The 17,840-nt window shown below is 38.1% G+C and overlaps 1 protein-coding gene across 1 annotated transcript in view; it reads left to right on the top strand.

Moving 5' to 3' along the window:
- The window catches only part of itfg1 (integrin alpha FG-GAP repeat containing 1), a 145,828-nt gene that overhangs the window by 90,609 nt on the left and 37,379 nt on the right, over positions 1-17,840 (top strand). Inside the window, exon 13 of the mRNA XM_063480179.1 lies at positions 15,738-15,781. Coding sequence (XP_063336249.1) covers positions 15,738-15,781 — 44 coding nt within the window. The remainder of the gene's footprint in view (positions 1-15,737; positions 15,782-17,840) is intronic.

Genomic DNA, 17,840 nt, shown 5'->3' with positions numbered 1-17,840 from the left:
TAAAAGTCCAAGGATGTGTTTGTGTGCATGCTTGCCAACTATACAGTATGTTGGTATCCACCACAGTGGTATAGTGCAAGTACCATTCACTTGTTAGCCTGTTCAGTTAGACAGTTAAATGTCTTAATACACATCTTTGAATTGAGCCAGCAAACCACTCACTGCTCTTTCCACCACTTGAATGACACAGTAGTCATGACCAGAAGGATGAGTGGCAGAGCAGTGCCATACTTTCATGGAATAATAGGATGTGAGAAGCAGAAGAAGGTTAGTTGCATTGCACCGACCTGTTACAACTGACACTAAAACCCTCTATTTGGTTCAGTTGGTAGCAATACTGTTGTTTCTGGGAACTTAGCAACCTGGTAATGGCAAGGTGTGTTCTATGACATGTCATGTCAAGGTTAGTTGAAGTAGAAGCAGTGACCTGGATATCAAGCTGTGGCGCTAAGATTTGACCCAGGTGTCTTGTGTCTAGCTTCCATTTCACATTTGTGAGATATGTGTTTAAGCTGAAAGGTTGTCCTACTGAAGGTGCAAGTGGTTCCTAGGTACCCACAAGAAGTCTGCGTGGACTTGATATGGACAAGCTCTAATGTTTTCATTACATAGGGTTGAATGATTAATCATTTCTGAAATAAAAAGTGAAATTTAAAATTTGCAAGAGGAGCAGTTGTAATGACTCACCAACACATATTACTAACAATGTCTTTAAATTGCTGTAAAAAGGGAAATAATTATTCACCAAGTCCCAATTTTGCAAATTGGCATCTGCAGATGTAATCTGCTGCTGTTATTAATATTAATTTTTGAAGGTGACCACACTGCAAAAATGACATTTTTGGCAGACAGATTATTATATGTTGAGACTGTCAAGACAAGATTTAACAAATATTTTTATTCAGAAAGAAAACATTTGGTTTCATTATGATGTTCAAAAATATAGACTGTAAAGTGGTGAATCATTTTCTAAATAAATAATTTTTCCAGCTAACTGCAGCTCACACTATATCATTCACAAGCCGTCTCATTACTATGGCTAACACCTGCTTGATTAGTTAACAGTAGGCAGAAATTTAACATTTATATTTCGAGTGCATGATAGTGTTGTTCAAAGCCTATCATCTATAACCCTATAATGCGTACTTCATGCATACAGACTTTCAGTAGACAGAAACTCCCAGTGATCCTCTCTGAGCTAGCACTTGGCGACCTTTTAACAGGGAGAAATCTCCATCAGAAGTAGGCTCAAGATGGGACAGCCATCTGCTGCCAGTTGGGGAGTAATGGGAAGGAGAGAGAAGAGCACAAAAAGACAATAAACTGCAACCAATATAAAAATAAACTCTTTGGTTGTTGGGGCTGGTAACTGGATATGAGAAAAATGCTGTTTCTGAGCTAGAAATACCTGCAAAAAAGTACAAAGAGAGAGACAGAGAGGAAAAACGAAGAGGACAAAGAATAAACTATAAAAGAGAGAAGACAGACGGTTATGGCAATAGGATTCCAGCGCTGTCACACATGAGCTAAATAATGACAGTAGGTTACAGTAGGTAAGTGATGCATTGACATGCACAGTTAAGATGCTGCTCAGTTAGCAGTCCCTAGGAAAGCTTCTGAATGGGGGATCTTCATATCATCACCTCAACAAACTTGCTCTGATTTCCTCAGAAAACCTTGATCTTGAGCTGTTTTGGTTATTGATGTAGAAAAAGAAAGTGTCACAATCTCCTGAAGTTGATTGGACATTTTAAAACATCTTTAGATTCTGTACAAGCAAAAATGCTGACACATCGACACGCACACTCAACCTTTACACAGTAGTTTGCCACTGATTACAAGCAAGTGGCTTTTATTAGCGATTTCTCTCATTAATGCTGGGTTGTGTAGGAAATGACAGGATTCCTTTAACCAATATGAATTTGTTTTAAAAGTGCAACAAGATAGCCGCCAGTCTGTAAACAGACTGCCAAAAATACGTGGCTGTGCCATAATAATACAAGGCGTTTAATTTATAGACAGTAACAATACCTGAAATCATTGTCGCAATACTGTTTACAAAAATCCCAATGAAATAAAGTATATTCATCAAATCTTTATCCCTAGATCCACAGAACCCATATTCCAAATTCATTGGGCTATAATATATTGGTTGGTTGTAGACTCTGCTTACCAGAAATCCCTGGGCTCCAACACAAGATGAAATTTTTTCCCACATAAAGTGCACATATTTCAGTTTGTATTCTAGTCAGAGAGGAACTGCTGCTTTTCTGATATTCTTTCTTTCAAACTTGTTTACATGCCCCTCTGCAACATTTTTAAGAAGCTGGTTCGCAGGGGTTCTGGGTAATTAGAATGAGAAGGGAGGCAAGGAAATGGCATCAACCTCTGCATGGATTCCCTCCTGTCAATGAAACCCCTTACAGCTAATAGGAAAGAAGCAGCTGGTGACTTTGTGTGCATCAGAGGAGGCACATTGTAATCTAGATTCTCTCCAGGCATAGTCGGCTCAACATCAATAAACATGGTTGTACAAATTGGGAATCTGAAAGACCACTACATTAGGAAGAAATATCGCAAAATACTAAAACTATTATATATTAGGTGGTTTATATATGCCAAAAAAGTGAAAGAGAGGCATGTGTTTTTAGTTTTCTAACAGCTTTTGTGTGTATGCTTGTACGTGTGTGACCTTGACACGTCCCCTTTCCTCGTGCCGTAACAGGAATTCCTTTCGTGCCGCCTCTCTAAACTCTGCCGTCCTTATCGTTATCCATGTCTTGTCTCACTGCAGCACTTCAAACAACACACAAAAAGATACACCCACACCAAAATTCATGTTTTTTTTCCTCCCCACTGTCAGCTTTCCCATGTCTCCTCTTCATTCAGCTTCAGTTATTACATTTCTGGTTGTAAATATTTCATACATGTTCACTGTGTTGCATTTTCACTCCATCTAGCAGAGTACAGACGAGCGAGCAACAAGCAACCAAAATAAAAATGTATCTGTCAAGTGTTAACACCTTGTCAACATTTCATTCCTCTCCCTTGTGAGTGTGAGCTCAAATTCAGCTTAATAGCCTTGCACCTCCTGTGAATCCCCATGAGGATAGAACTGTTTATTTACCATTCTATTCAGGCATCTCTGATAGCACAGCTAATAGTATTACACTGTAGTAAGTGAGGCCTAAAGCGTGTACTTCATATTCAGTCTTGACACTTTGTCAGTCAGTTGTGTGTCTTTGTAGACAGCCTGATACAGTCCTCTGTTCTGTAAGATGAAATCCCATTTTCTCAAGATGACATCCCTCAACCCTCCCATGCGCATTATTGAACAACACCCGCTGTAGGATTTACTTTGTGTCCGGCCTGGTATACACTTGCATGTGTGCGCAGTTTCTGAGTGAAAGCTCAGATACCATGAAGTACTTCGACTTTCCGGGCTAAATCCATCACAATTTCCATCACACACACCTTAGACAGCAACCTTGCCTTTCTGCCTGCCAGAATCCTGGACTCTTGCAGGCATGTTCACACTGAGATGACCTGAACCTGTACTAGTTTGACATCTTATGCTTCCAAGCTCCTGACATAGAATAGTCCCCTCAGTAGTGCTTTCCATCAAGACCTGCGCCTCTGTTGCTATCGAACCATTTATTATTTACAAGCATGCTATAACTTTGTGAGTGGAGCCACAGAGCAGTGAAAAACTTAGCAGTAAGGACGCCATTCTGTAAAAAATAAAATAAAATTGAAAGCAGAGGGTAAAAATCATGTCATGTTGTTTTGACAGTATTTCAAGGAAGGTTTCTTTTGTACAGTCAGTTGAATTTGATATACTCTAAAGTTGCTTTTCAGGTTTAGACCCTGAGTATTTTAGTTAATATGAAGGTGAATTGTTGGTAATAGCTTTTATTTAACCCAGCCATATGGAGTGCCTAATGCTGGAGTGCCAGAAATTGTTAAACACACAGCACATACAGTGTTAGTTTGCAAAAACCAAGCTAAAGTACAATACAAACATTTTTAAAAATATATTATATATATATATATATATATATATATATATATATATATATATATATATATATATATATATATATGTATTATTAATAAATAAATTCAAATATAAGATGGTAATGAGACCTAATATGGCTTGAACACTAACAAAAAGACAGGGTCTGAGTTGGAGGTGGCAGTTTCTAGATGTGAAGATTTTCAATGGAAGTCACCAGGATGGCCAAGAATAGAAATTAATGTTAATTTTTGAATGTGGCTACACTGCAAAAATGACATTTTTGGCTGACAGATTGTTGTATGTTGAGACTGTAGTTACCAAGAGTCAAGAACTATTTGTATTTTTTATTCAGAAAGAATATAAATGAATATGAATGAGAATATAAATTGTAAAGTGATTAATCATTTTCTAGATAAATATTTTTTTTTACCTAACTGCAGTACACACTAAATCATTCACAGGTCTGCTGTCTTGATTAGATACCAACAGGCACGATATTCAAAATTATATTTAAAGTGCATGATAGTCTTGTTTAAAGTATATCATCTTTAATTCTCCAATGCATACTTCATGCATGCACACTTCCAGCAGAGAGAAATCTCCAGTGATCCCCTCTCTCTCAAGAAATTATTATATCAGAGGGACATTTCAGGTTGAGCTGCTTGGAGACAAAGTTGGAGTTTTAAAGTTGGTGTTTTAATTTCAGTAAAAACAGGTTAGCACATGCAAGATGAAATTAAAGGTTTTCAGTATAACACACAAATGATGGTTAGTTCTGATGTTTGAGTTTTGTACTTTAGAGAGAAATATATTAATATAGACATAATAACCACCTGAAGATCCACATTTGGCAAGCAATGAATAGAAAAATTACTATATGACACCTGTCTCACAATTGCTGCTACAATTATATGTGTAGTTATACATCTCAAGGTTGTGTCGGTACTTTTGTGAGCCAGGTGGATCCTGGAAGGTGCTTTATTTGCTGTGATCAGGCGTTGCATTATTACCTTTGGTGGTAGAATGCATGTTTTCAAGTTAAAATGAAGTTTGTTAATTGAGAATTACAGAGGAAAAACAGAAATGTTGCAACTCTTTTTCAGCTGCTCTGTAACTGATATTTTCCTCCATGTCTTTCTGGAGATTTTATTGAGGATGAAAGCAAACAAGAATGGATCTGACATTGATTATATTTGCAGTCACAGCATGGTACAGATTTCTCAGACACCAACAATGAAGCCAACCACAGAATGTGTAGCAGCAGTTTCGATTCAATTTCAGCCAGTTTGTTATAATTGAACCCATTCATTAGCTTCAACAGTCTGTGGATAAAAGTATTGTGCCACCTACACATTACACCTACAGGAGCTGCTTGGACCATGGAAACCAATGGCATGAAGCTCCCAGCACACAGTGTTTGTGATGACATTAATACCAAAGGAGGTTTGGAACGCAGTTTGCAGTTAATGATTCAATGGAGCGTTGGCAACTTTTACCTACTATGCACCCCAGCACTTCCCACATCCCTAACTTTATTTGGTCTACCACTTCATGGCTGAGTTGCTGTGGTTCCTAAACACTCACACTTGCAATAGTGCCACTTACAGCTGAATATCTGGGAATATTTAGGAGGGAACATGCTGCGAAGATGGCATCCTATTAGAATACGACACTCTTCAGTGAGCTCTTTAGAATGACCAATTCTTTCACAGAGGCTTGTTAAGGCAGACTGCGTAGCTGGAGGCTTGATTTTATAGACCTGTAACAACATGACTGAAAATACCTGAGCTCTGAGATTTACAAGTGTGGTACAATATTTGAGTCCATTTTGTGTATCTTAGATCATTGTGCATGTTCGTGTTAAATACTGCCAACAGAAAAATGTATATGTTTTAGAAAACAAAGAAGGTATAAGGTAAATCTATATTCCTGACTGACTTTCTTCTCTGAGCGTGCATGTGTTCAGATTTAATCATTTAGGAGAAATTTTAGCATTTTTACCCCCAACAGTGTAAAAGGATTTATTTTTTTTTAATTTGCACTTATTACAAAACATAGTAAGGACATGCATGACTGTTAAAACGTATGCAGAGCAAAGTGGATCCACATTAAGCTGTGAAAAAACGGTATACGCAAAGTGGTTGCTTGGTGGACAGATGGATGGATGATTACTGCTGAGGAGGGAGGAAATGGGAGAAATCATAAACTCCAAAATTAGAAAGAAGGATAAAATCGTGGGTGATGGGAAGGAGGAGGGTATCTCAACATGAGCATCTCAAAGTGTGTGTTCATGTCAGTGTGTGTCTATGTGTATGGAAAAGACATGAAGAGAGAGACTGACAGGCAGAACTGTATGAGTTGATTAGTTTCCTGCTCACTTATTAGGATGCAGATTAGCTGCATTGAGAAACATCTGGGAGCTTTTCTCAGTCTAACATGTTCCTCATTCTCTCCTCACTCTTCACATCCTCTTTCATCATTTCTGTGTGAAATTCAGACCTCTTTTCTCCACTTTCCATATTTTCTCCTTTCTCTTTTTTCTGTTTATCCACCCATTTTTTCCCCTTCATTTCCTCCTTCTAACCCCTCTCCAGCCTCTGTTTTCATAGTCTCACCTTCTGCCCTCACTCTGTCAGCACTCTTGTTTCTCTTCTGCAAATGTCTCTTTTACTGTCCTCCAGTTTCCTCTCCACTCTTCTCATCCTGTCAGTCAGAACTGTCTTTTATTCCTTCTTTTCATTCCATTCAAATGGCAATGAGGAGATTTACATGAAGTCTTTAAATGTAGCTGTGTCATCCAGAGTAGTATTTGACTGGAGGCAGTATTTCCAGAGTGGTGTGACTACTTTTTCTCTCTCTCTGTCGCCACACAGAGAGTGTGGAAGTCCCTGGTCCAATTTTTCTTTAAATCACCCCCTACCAGCTCAGTTGAAGTCTCAGTGACTCTGACCATAAATTAAGCTTTTAAGCAAGTGAAACAATACTGCATATTAAAGTTAATTTATTTATATTTATCAGCTGTCTACAATGTTTAATGGAAGCTATTGTAGAACAAATGAAATTACATAAAACACCCAGTGGGTGTTGTATTTTGGTGTAACAGTGTGCCAATAATTTTAGCTATGTCTTTGTTCATTTCAAAAAGAATAACATTGGACCTCTACAACCAAATGACCAGCAGCAGTGGGGAAATCAGCTTCAGAAAAAGAAGCATAAATCAATTTCATGTGAACAATGTCTGTTGAGAATGAAGGTAGATGAAAGACAGACCAATTATCACATTATGGGAAGTGGTTTAGATGATGGAAAAAAAATAATAACAAGCAGTACCTAATTTTAAATTGGACTTGGGGCATGTTTGATTCATGAAGTCATGAAGACTAATCCAGTTCCCTGAAAATAAATTTTTCTCAGTGGCTATTGACAGTCTTGGGTTGTGCATTGTCTTTATAAGGTTTATGATTGTCTGTATGAACAAAGAAACTGTCAGTCAGCTTTAAAGACATTTAAAAATTGTTACTTATCACACTAAGGGTATATGTGCCATTTTTATCTAGATGTTGGAGATGGGTTTTTTTTTATGTCACACCTTTTGCTCTGTTTATTTTAGATATTTAGTATACGCTAAATATGTAACAGAAAACAGTTCGCAGGTCCCTTGGTTTTATCATTTTACTGACGCTAAAATAGCTGCCACGACCAATTTTTGCTGTAAAATTACTGTAATGTGTTTGGATAAGGAGAACATGATTTCTTTTGACGTTTAGCCTTTGTGACCACGTTTGACTTTATTTTAATTGATAGGGAATATTAACATTGTGGTCACGTAATTTTTATCTCAACGTGAAACAAACTACAGGCCACTACCAGCTGTTCAGCGACAGTGAGCATACATAGTTATAATGATGTTGCCCAAAGTGGAGACTGAATAACAAAGGCTCCCCGTGGGATTTGAATCCTCACAGCTGTGCTGTGCCTAGTCTTACTTACAGTAGGACCAGACAAGACAATAACCTTTAAAGTGTCTGATGGGAGCACTGGCTAGGACATGTGTATTACAGTGGGCATAAACAGTACACAAAGTCAGTAAATGTTCTGTAACAATATGTATGTCATCCCTGTAACATGGATCACCAAGCCATGAGCAGGAGGTCATTTCTGGCCTTGGACTTTCCAGTTAAGGCCAGATGTCAGCTCACTGCCAGTCACAATGTGTGTTCCTTGTTGTCTGGGCATGTGTTGTGTCCACGCGTATTTGTAAGCAGCCCCTTGCAGTCAGCAAAACCAGCCTGAGGACAATGGGACGTGATGAGCGTCTCAGAGCAAATGCAGCTCAGCTGTCTGTTTGCTGTGTTTGTGTGTCAGTGTGTTTGCGTACAGTGTGTGTGTGTCTGCATGGGTCTCGTTGACTCACACTGGTAGCTACTAGCGCTGATGTGGCATGTCATGTTTCCTTATCAAGGTCTGCTCATCACATTTTACTCTTTATGTATGTCGCTGCGTGCATTTCACTTTCATACATGACTTCAGCTAAGAACACTGTTGTCAAGTTTGCATGTGGTTACCATGACTCCAGCAAGGATGCAGTTAAAGGTGAGAGTCTAGCTTGAAGAGGCATGCTCTCTGCCACACACCAGACATTTCTCAAATTGTGCAGCCATTTGTATTAGAGTTTAACCAAAGATAATTCATCTCCTTTTCCAGCTCGTAGGTGGCTACTACAATAGAGTGAGACATGCATGAACATATCATAGCAATATCGTGTTGAAAATCTAATTTCAGCTTTATAAGACTTGCGTGCCGAATTGTGTGTTTGTAAGTGTAGTTACAGAAATTCATTTCCCATGAAATTACCCCTCTGCACTGTGAAGCCTGTATTACTGTGATTTTTCTGGTGTGAAAAATACACTCGGAGAGCTTTTTCTCTTGCAAACTATAATGTCACAACACGTCTCAGTGCAGTGTTTGTAGCAAACATAAAAAGGACTTCAAATAGTGATTAGTTTTCTTGTGTATCAGCATATGAAATGTTTTCTGCCACATATTTGGGAATCAAAGCTGAGCACAAACATTGATTTTCTTCCTTTTTGTTACATTTAAAATTTAGTATTATACAATTTTTGTATTTTCTATGTAATCAGTGATTTTTTTTCACCTTTTTAAGAAGTGAGTTTAGTTTGTTTTTACAACCCAGATATCAAAAGAAGAAACTTAATTCAGGTTAAAGTTTCCCAAACATTATGTGGAAAGCCAGATGAAATTGTTGGTCAAACAGATGTTGCAGGTATTAATTTATTAATATTAAATGTCAACACCTCATATATGAATAAATATGTTTCAAAACTAGGCTTTATAAGCTTAGTTTAATAAGCTGGTGTTATTGTACATAGTCTATGAAATAGCTTGTCTGATTTTATGAATCTAATAAAGGATCATCTGTGATCATTTATTTGAGTACTGCTATAGATTATATATAAGAAATACACTTGGTTTATACTTAGTGGTGAGAAACGAACTGTCTTCTCATATCACAGAACAAAGACTGGCAGTATGGGTTAAAACACAGTGCCCCTTACATACCTTCATAATATCAGGCTAGGATTTATTAGAATGGTGTACTGATGTCCAAATCAGTCAGTGCACCTCATCGGTTAAATCTGAATAATGGCTAACTGGCAGCTCTTGGCAAGCTGTCACTGAAACTGGACATGACATATTGATGAGCAAAGCAAATCCAAGCATGGTACCCGTCTTTTACTTATCATTAATTTAGCCATAAGCCTACACAGTGAGCTGTGCTTCCACATATTAGAATTCTTCTTCACTGGTTTCTGGGCAGAAACATCCACCATGTTATTAAAAGCCAGAGGACCCACCACACTAAATATAATTACCTCACAACAAGATGCTCAAACATCTTGGTCATTAGTTTGTTTTTGTTTTTTGGGGGAAACCAAGTGTTCTGCCCAGCAATTTGTGACTGGCCAGGGCATAATTTTTAACATTTTGCTAGATTAGAAAAAATAAGTGTCTTAATTGGTTTTCACTAGCTGTGTATATGTTACACACAACTCAGTTGAATCCTTTTTTGGCAATTTCTCAGCAAGAGGTCTTAGCATTCTGCAGTGTTTGAAAACCTGCTCACAAGTGACTAATGTGAACTGGGAAAATTGGGACAGAGCCCATGGGAATCTACTTGCATAGTATAAAATATACATTGTGTACTAATTTTAATCTCTACATTAATTCAAAACCCCAATCTTTACTGCAGATGATAAGTTTTCTGATTCTTCTGAAGGGTGGGAAAAATGCCTTTGCTTTTCTGTTTCTTGTGATTGTGTGTACACATAGACATAAACAAGCAAATCCTTATTTGATTTTTCTCTTTTTGACAGTTAGACAAATGGACTATTTTGGTTGCAGAGACTTTTTCAGCAGTGTACATGAAACTACACTGTACAAAGAAACGCACACACAAGCCCTATTCATAAAACGGTGCTTACCGTCTCTGCTTAGCTCACTATCACTATGATGAAAACACGCACACTGACCAACACAGAGTACACAGGCCAGTTCATCCTCCACTTGATTAAGTTAGCCCTGCAGAGGAGATGCCATCAGTCTTAATGTTACACGAGAAAATAGGCAAGCTCAGTCTGAGCTGGATAGGCTGTACTGTGTGAGAGAGGGTGAGACACTGAGACTATATTGGCAGCATAGGATGCTTGAGAATTATTCCAAGGATCTTGTTTTGTCTATTGTGAAGCTGTTATGTAGTTGTTTCATATTAAATAAGGATTGAAGTATGTGGAACAAAAGAAGCCTCACAGAAGAAACTCCAAGTTTGAATTTCCTCTCTTCTTAGTGTAGTGACAGTCTAGCCACACACACACACACACACACACACACACACACAGACACACACACACACAAATACCGACTCATCTATCTCCTGAAGCAATGGCGTGCCCACTGAGTTGTGAAGGACTTCTGCATTGATGCTGTTTGTCTATCTTTTTCTTTTTCTCTTTATACATGAGTGGCTTTGTGCCACAAAATTCTTAATGTAGCAAATTTTTGCCCCCTTTCACTGACTGAAATTTCTAATTTTTCTGTTGTCGAACATAGTGTATTCGTCAAGAGCCCTCAGTGTATTTAAAAAGACCTATGAACAAAAGTGCCTTGTTATAAGTTTTTATTTTACTTTTTTTGGCTTCCCATTTAACAGGAAAGAGAAGGGACAGGGCTCTGACAGTTATTTCAGAGAGGTGCCAATTTGAGTTTTATCTGCACATGAAATGAACACATCAAAATGTTTTCTCTTATATGACAAAAAACAGAAATTGCCATGTATATTAGTTTTACTTCACTATACAGCTTGCTCTGTCATTGGAAAATGGGTGCAGGAATCTACTGAAATGAGCAAATATGCACAGAAATACAGCATGTAAGGAAAAAAAGAGTTTGTACAATTTTAATGAGTTTGAAAGTCAATATTTGGTATGATGACATTGATTTTTCAACACAGCCAAAACTCTTTTAGGCAAGCTTTCCTGTAATTTCTTAAAGTTGTCTTCAGGAATAGTTCTCCAGGCTTCTTGAAAGACATTTAAAGCTCTTCTTTGGATGTTGGCCTTTTATTCTGTTTTCTGTCAAGATCATCCCACACTAACAACGCTGAGGTCCAGACCCTGTGGAGGCTAGTCTATCACTGATAGTGTTCCATTGTTTGTTATTTTGGCAAGAGCTCCAGTACCACTGTGTTAAATGCAGCTCCAAACCATGACAGAGCCTCCACCGTGTTTTACAAATGCCTGTAGACACTCACTGTGCCTCTCTCCGGACCTGCTCTGTACAAATTGATCATTTGCATCAAAAAATAGCATTTTGTGGGTGTATCATTCAGTCTCGTTCTTCTATAATATGAAATATCTCAGCATTTACTCCTTGTTTCCATTATTAACACCCATCCATTACCACCATTCCTGATGAGCTTTTGATAAACAGTAGATGGATGAACTGAAGGGTTAGATAAAGCTCTCAGGTCCTATGTTAGATCTTTTCAGGTGTTTTCCTATTGCTTAAGTACATGACTTTTATATAATGTTTATTTTCTGTAGGCCCACATCCTTTTCTTTTGCCCTTCACTTCTCCAGTTTCCTCAGATACGTCAAAGGACACACTGCACAACATGCAGAGATATGCCCGGGTGCTCCAGTGATTCCCAAATAGCTGATAGCTTTCTCACCCCATTGTTGCAACAATACAATTTTATGCTCATCAAACTGATTCAACTAAAGAAATGAGACCAAGTTATGTGTTTTTGTGACAAGCTGCTAGTAACAAAGTACCAAAGAGATACAGTTAAAACTGTTTTGGTTCTTTACTAAGTTGACTGCTATGTGTAGACACAACACTAGTTCATGCTTTGAGTTAATAGCCTTTCTTGTGCTTGAATGATTCATAGGTCAGTGTTAAGTGGCTTAACAAACAAAGAAAAAATTCCTGGGAAAATTGTCAGGTACATTGTCAGGTACAAGGACTAGACTGAAAATGAATGAAAAAGCAACCAAAGACCAAATAAACACTTGAAAATACCTTCAGAAAGCCTGGAGAAATATTGCTCAAGGACATATTAGAAGCAAATATTAACGAATCAGGAGTGAATCAAGACTTTTGCTCAGTACCTTAACTTCTATTTTATTTTTGCTGTAACCATTCAATTTCAGACATGCAACAGACGCTATTTGTATTCCAGCTGCATTGTGTTGTTTACACCCGTCGACCCTTTAATGCACTGACATCTGTCTGTTTTGCTCTGCTGTTTTGATCATTCAGGATTCATTTCACATATAGTGTTACTCGGGATGTATTTTAAAGGTTACTGCTAGATTGACACTAAAAATGAAACAAGTTCACAGTTTGTGCTGCAGCCCACAGAGATGCACAGACTCCACTGGAAATGGTGTTCTTACACTTCAGGTTTCCTAATCGACCTGTTAACCACACAGACATGCTGCTGGAGTGAAAATGGGTGTTCTCTAATAATGTGTGAAAGCATTTTCAGTGGTGCAAAATGGATCTCGGAAAAAATTCCATATACTGTATGTAACAGAGGGGATCACGGAGTGTGTGCATTGTAGCTTTCAGTCTCTCTACACTGTTTCTGTTATGTCCTATGTCCCTTTTCCTGATAATCCCAAGTGGAACTTAGTTCAAACAAGTGGCAATCTGAGCCCTCGCTGTTGTATCTTTACAGGGTCAGTGACAATGACAGAAGTACTCTGACTCAAAAGAGCCTGAATTTCAAACACACCATAAATAATCGGATCCCTAGGATCTATTGATCATTTGTGTCCTTCATAGATGACTTTGGTGAGAAGCCTATGAAGTGTTGATGTGGTGTTCACTCAGAGTTGATGCTGCAGTATAATTATACGCAGCACTGTTTTTGACCATGTTGTTGCATTAGGCCAGATTTCCACTCGTACTCTCAGAGACTTTGATCTTTTTAGAGCCAAATGACCTCGTGTTTTCTAGTGTCATTCAGCTTTATTTAACTTTATTCGACATTCTAGGACCTTAGAAAAAGTAAGAAACAGCCTTGGGAGTTGGAAAAAACAAACTACAACCCTCTGAGAGTTGTCAGATTTTCTTCTCCCATTGAGTGATGAATGGCCTGTGATCACTGCTGGCCAGATTTCATATCCCAACATGAAAACATTTGTAGTTCTTTTTTGGCAAACAAATATTGACAGTATCCTAGAAACTGTACCTATGTGATTACTAAATGTGCTTTGAAAGGCATGTTTAATGACAACAAAGCAAGGGTCCCGGTGAGCAATGAAAGCATTTTTCCTGATAAAATTCAATTTCTCAGTCAGACCTGTGTACCAAAGATGTTAAGTAGAAGCTGATATGCAGTGTGGTCAGTTAAGGTCAAGGAACACATGCTTTTCTTTGATGGGAGCTCCATCTGAATTCTGCCGCAGGCATATACTTAATAGGCTTGTGAACTTCAAAGCACCAAATTTGCCTTTGCCCCGTGTACGCCATTTGTTTTTAAATCAAAGTTTTAAAAGGAAAAAAATCCTTGTTTATTCACATAGTGATGTCTGACAGGTTACCACATAGAGTGACCAAAGTATAAGAAAATGGTGCAATGCAGTCCTCAACCCTTCATCTCTGGCGCATTTGCATGTGACATAGGCATAATTGGTCACACTTTGTTTGGCCAGCGTATCAACGAGTTATAACAAAATGACGTCATTGCTGCAGGTAAAAAGGGTGGTGTTGTAAATATTAACTCTGGAATTGGATTGGTTGAAAAAATTGGCTTAAAACTGATTACTATTACTATTTGTCACATAGTAGATGAGTAGTAGTCGTGTAAGAATTTTAAGAAGATGGGTAGATGGCAATTTACTACATGTGAAGTATACATGTATAATGTGCCATTGGTGTTCTATGTCATAGTAGAAGATGTAAATGCAGAACTATATCTTTTATGGTTGTAGATATCCTAACACAGAGAATGATGAACAACATCTTTGTCCATATGGACTGCCCTTAATACCTACTGATTTTAGGCTTTTCCAACAACTAATTTTTTTATTTTTTTATTTAAAAGGGACAGTGCAGTTTAACATAGTTCAAGTGCAAGACATGAGGCTGATGTACCGCACATAGGTTTCCACTTTCTAATGCTTAGTTCTATAAATATTCTAAACATGTCAGAGAATGAATAGAGGAGGCACGCTGATAAGTGAATGTTTAATTGAGGGAGGAGAGAAAAAAAAGAGTCCATGAATGGATGAATGGAGATCATGTAATGTGGAGCGGTCCAAAATTCACCGATCACCTGCTGTTTCTACATTAGAGTACAGCTCCCTGGTTTCAAGGGCTTTTACATAGCTAAGAAACTTCACAAAATAATTACAGCACTGATTTATGTTCAGATATTATCGAGGCTATGCATACAGTAAAACTGTTTGTAGTTATTTATAAATATTTAAAATTTAAGGCTTCATCCATCCAATGACTATATGATGGTCCCAAGGGCACTGAGATGTTCCCTTTGAGTTTGGCTTTTGTTAGTACATTGCTGGGTGCTGACCTTATTAACACAAAATCGGGCTTCAGCGTGACTTCATCAGGCAAATCAAGACAACCTACACCCAGGACCCTATTAGTATGCTAATAAAGTCACTTCTCTAATAACTGCTTAGCAATTCAGTGGATTTTGTCTTTGCTCTGCTAGTACACACAAATAAGGGAAATACTTTCTTAGCATGCACGTCCACAAACGCATGCAGTGCTAATAGTTTGCACATTTATTTTTCATGTTTTTCAATGCTAGCAATTATTTTATAACCTCCCCTCTCTCCCTGTATTGTCCAGGTCCACCTAGTGCAAAGAACTGATTAATAAGTTGTTAAAATGCAATGTAAATTTGAGGAATGCTTAATAATGGTTAATAGTGTATTATTTGGATTTCACTTTCAGCTTCTGATTCATTTTGAACAAATTCTTTTATCTGCCTGATTGGTGTTTGATATATATATATATATATATATACATACACATATACATACAGTGACTGTTGGCGCACTGATACAGCAGCACTTCAGGTACTTATTTTACAGTGCTGTATTATTGTGCTGCACCTGTAACACGTGCTGAGTAGCATGTCTAACTCTTGCCATCTCTTCTTCTTCAGTACTCAGTGGCCTCTGCTCCAATGACTGCCCTGAAGGTGTTAAGGTAAGATATTGCGCTTTGTTTTTTCACTTTTCTAATGATGACATAAAAAAGGTGTTATGTTCTTATATGTCTGACCACGGATATATCTGTCTATCCATTGCACTTATCTGTGTACATCATCATCATCCTCCAGAGGCTGCAGTCTTCCAGTATTCTATAGCAGGAAGAGAGATGGTACAGCTGCTGGCCAAACTTTACATCAGTGCAGAGCATCAACTTTATATTCAGGAAATTAGGAAAGAGGATTTGAATGGGTGATGTGCATTTAAGCTTTAGAGCAGCATAAGCTCTTCTTTATAAGTAAAGTACCTATCATTTAATGCAGCTTGAGAATGTAGAAAAAAACGAAAGAATAAGTTTTGGTTTCATTCAGTAGCAGTACCAGAAATGTGCTGTTTATATTTGCTTTTTCATAATGGAGAGAAGTTACAGACCTTCATAATAAATTTATAAGAGATCAATACTTGGTTAACTCCCTGACTACATTATGTAACTTTCTGACGTATCCAAGGCTTCATGTTTGCATCGATGTGATGAGACCAGGTACTTCTTATCAGTTTGATACATACTGGCTTCCACAAAGTTAAATTCAGTATTTCACAACTTTTACAGTATTTCTTAAGCTACATTTGTAGCTCTTTTATTAGAAAGTAAAAGGTACAGATGGTCATTGTACAACCTATGTAAAACAAGAAGGTAACAATAAGGGATTTGTGTTTCTCATTTGTAGGACATTGTGTAATAGCAAATAAAGGCTTTTGAAATCCTGATGTGATAAAGCAGTTACAGAACCTTACCAGCTGCTCAGACTGATAAGAGCTTTGCATAAAACTGTTGATGGGCTTCATGCTTTAGATACTGACGAGAAGATGTAGTACAGTCCTAGAAAGTCTGTTTGGCATTCCCATTACAAGGTATTCTACTAAGTGCTGATAATGTCCCCTGTACCCATCACTGGACTACACTGCACATTACCAGATGAGGTTGCATTGAGGCAAGTCGAGTGGGGTTAAACTTTTTGTGTAGGTCCTTTTGGGAAAGCTCTGCATTATCTGATGGCTGCTAATATGAATTGCATTGCAGAGTGATAGCTCTTGTAGCTTACATTACCGCTTCTATTACTATAACAGAGACTCCATTCTCCATTATAGCTTGTACCTTTCATTGATTATCACAAGAATTGCGCTGGCTTGCATCAAATGAGGTGGAAGTTCAGTTTCATGTTCACTTCTCCCTGTTTCTCTTTTTGTCCCTCTCCTGCTTTGTCTGTTTTCTTTTTGTGTGTGTGTGTGGTGGTGGTTGTGGTTGTGGTGGTGGTGGTGGTAGGGTGGGGGTTGCAGTGCAGGACCAAATACCTCTTTAGGATTACTTTGGTCACTAGCAGATTGGAAAACACTGGCTTGTCTGCAAACACTAACCATGTGTTGGGCAAGTCGCAGTGAAATTTCAAAATGTGAAAAATGTGCGACACAAACCGGAAACAGAACACACTCTGTCAAAGTAAAAGTTGTGCCTTACTACTGCAATAGTCACATTTGAGATGATGCCTCTTTTACTTAGAGTTGAAAGTTCCCATTTGGAATTGTGACACACTTCTCACAGTTATTTAGTGAGTAGTTTGTGATTGCTGCAGACGAGTTGGCATTTTCCATATTAACTAGTTGTATTGCTAATATTATATACTAGCAACCAAAGCAATCAGAAGGAGTTTTTTTTTTAGTGCAGCGCAATATACCACTTTGCAACCAATTTTACACTAGTGGTAGCCCGCAACCACTCACTGACCAGTCGCAGAAAACACACTTTTCCCTAGGGATGGGTACCAGGGGTGACAGTTAGCAATCAGTGCACAGTGACTACCAGTAACCATTCACAACTGACTGAGAAATAAACATTTTTCCCTCGTGCGTGGCAGTTGCCAGCCGTCCTCTAGGGCTGTGTGAGTGGGACCTAACCGTGGTTGTGTCAAGGACTCTTCAGTGGTGTCTGGTGTCTTGCGTAGATTGCTTTAAATGCCCTTTAAGCACATATGGCTACTCATCGCATGTAGGTGGACAAA

This window comes from Pelmatolapia mariae, linkage group LG1, assembly GCF_036321145.2.
Source record: "Pelmatolapia mariae isolate MD_Pm_ZW linkage group LG1, Pm_UMD_F_2, whole genome shotgun sequence".
Taxonomy (NCBI): Eukaryota; Metazoa; Chordata; class Actinopteri; order Cichliformes; family Cichlidae; genus Pelmatolapia; species Pelmatolapia mariae.
Note: the sequence above shows the minus strand (reverse complement) of the source record. Positions and strands in the feature narration are given on the sequence as shown.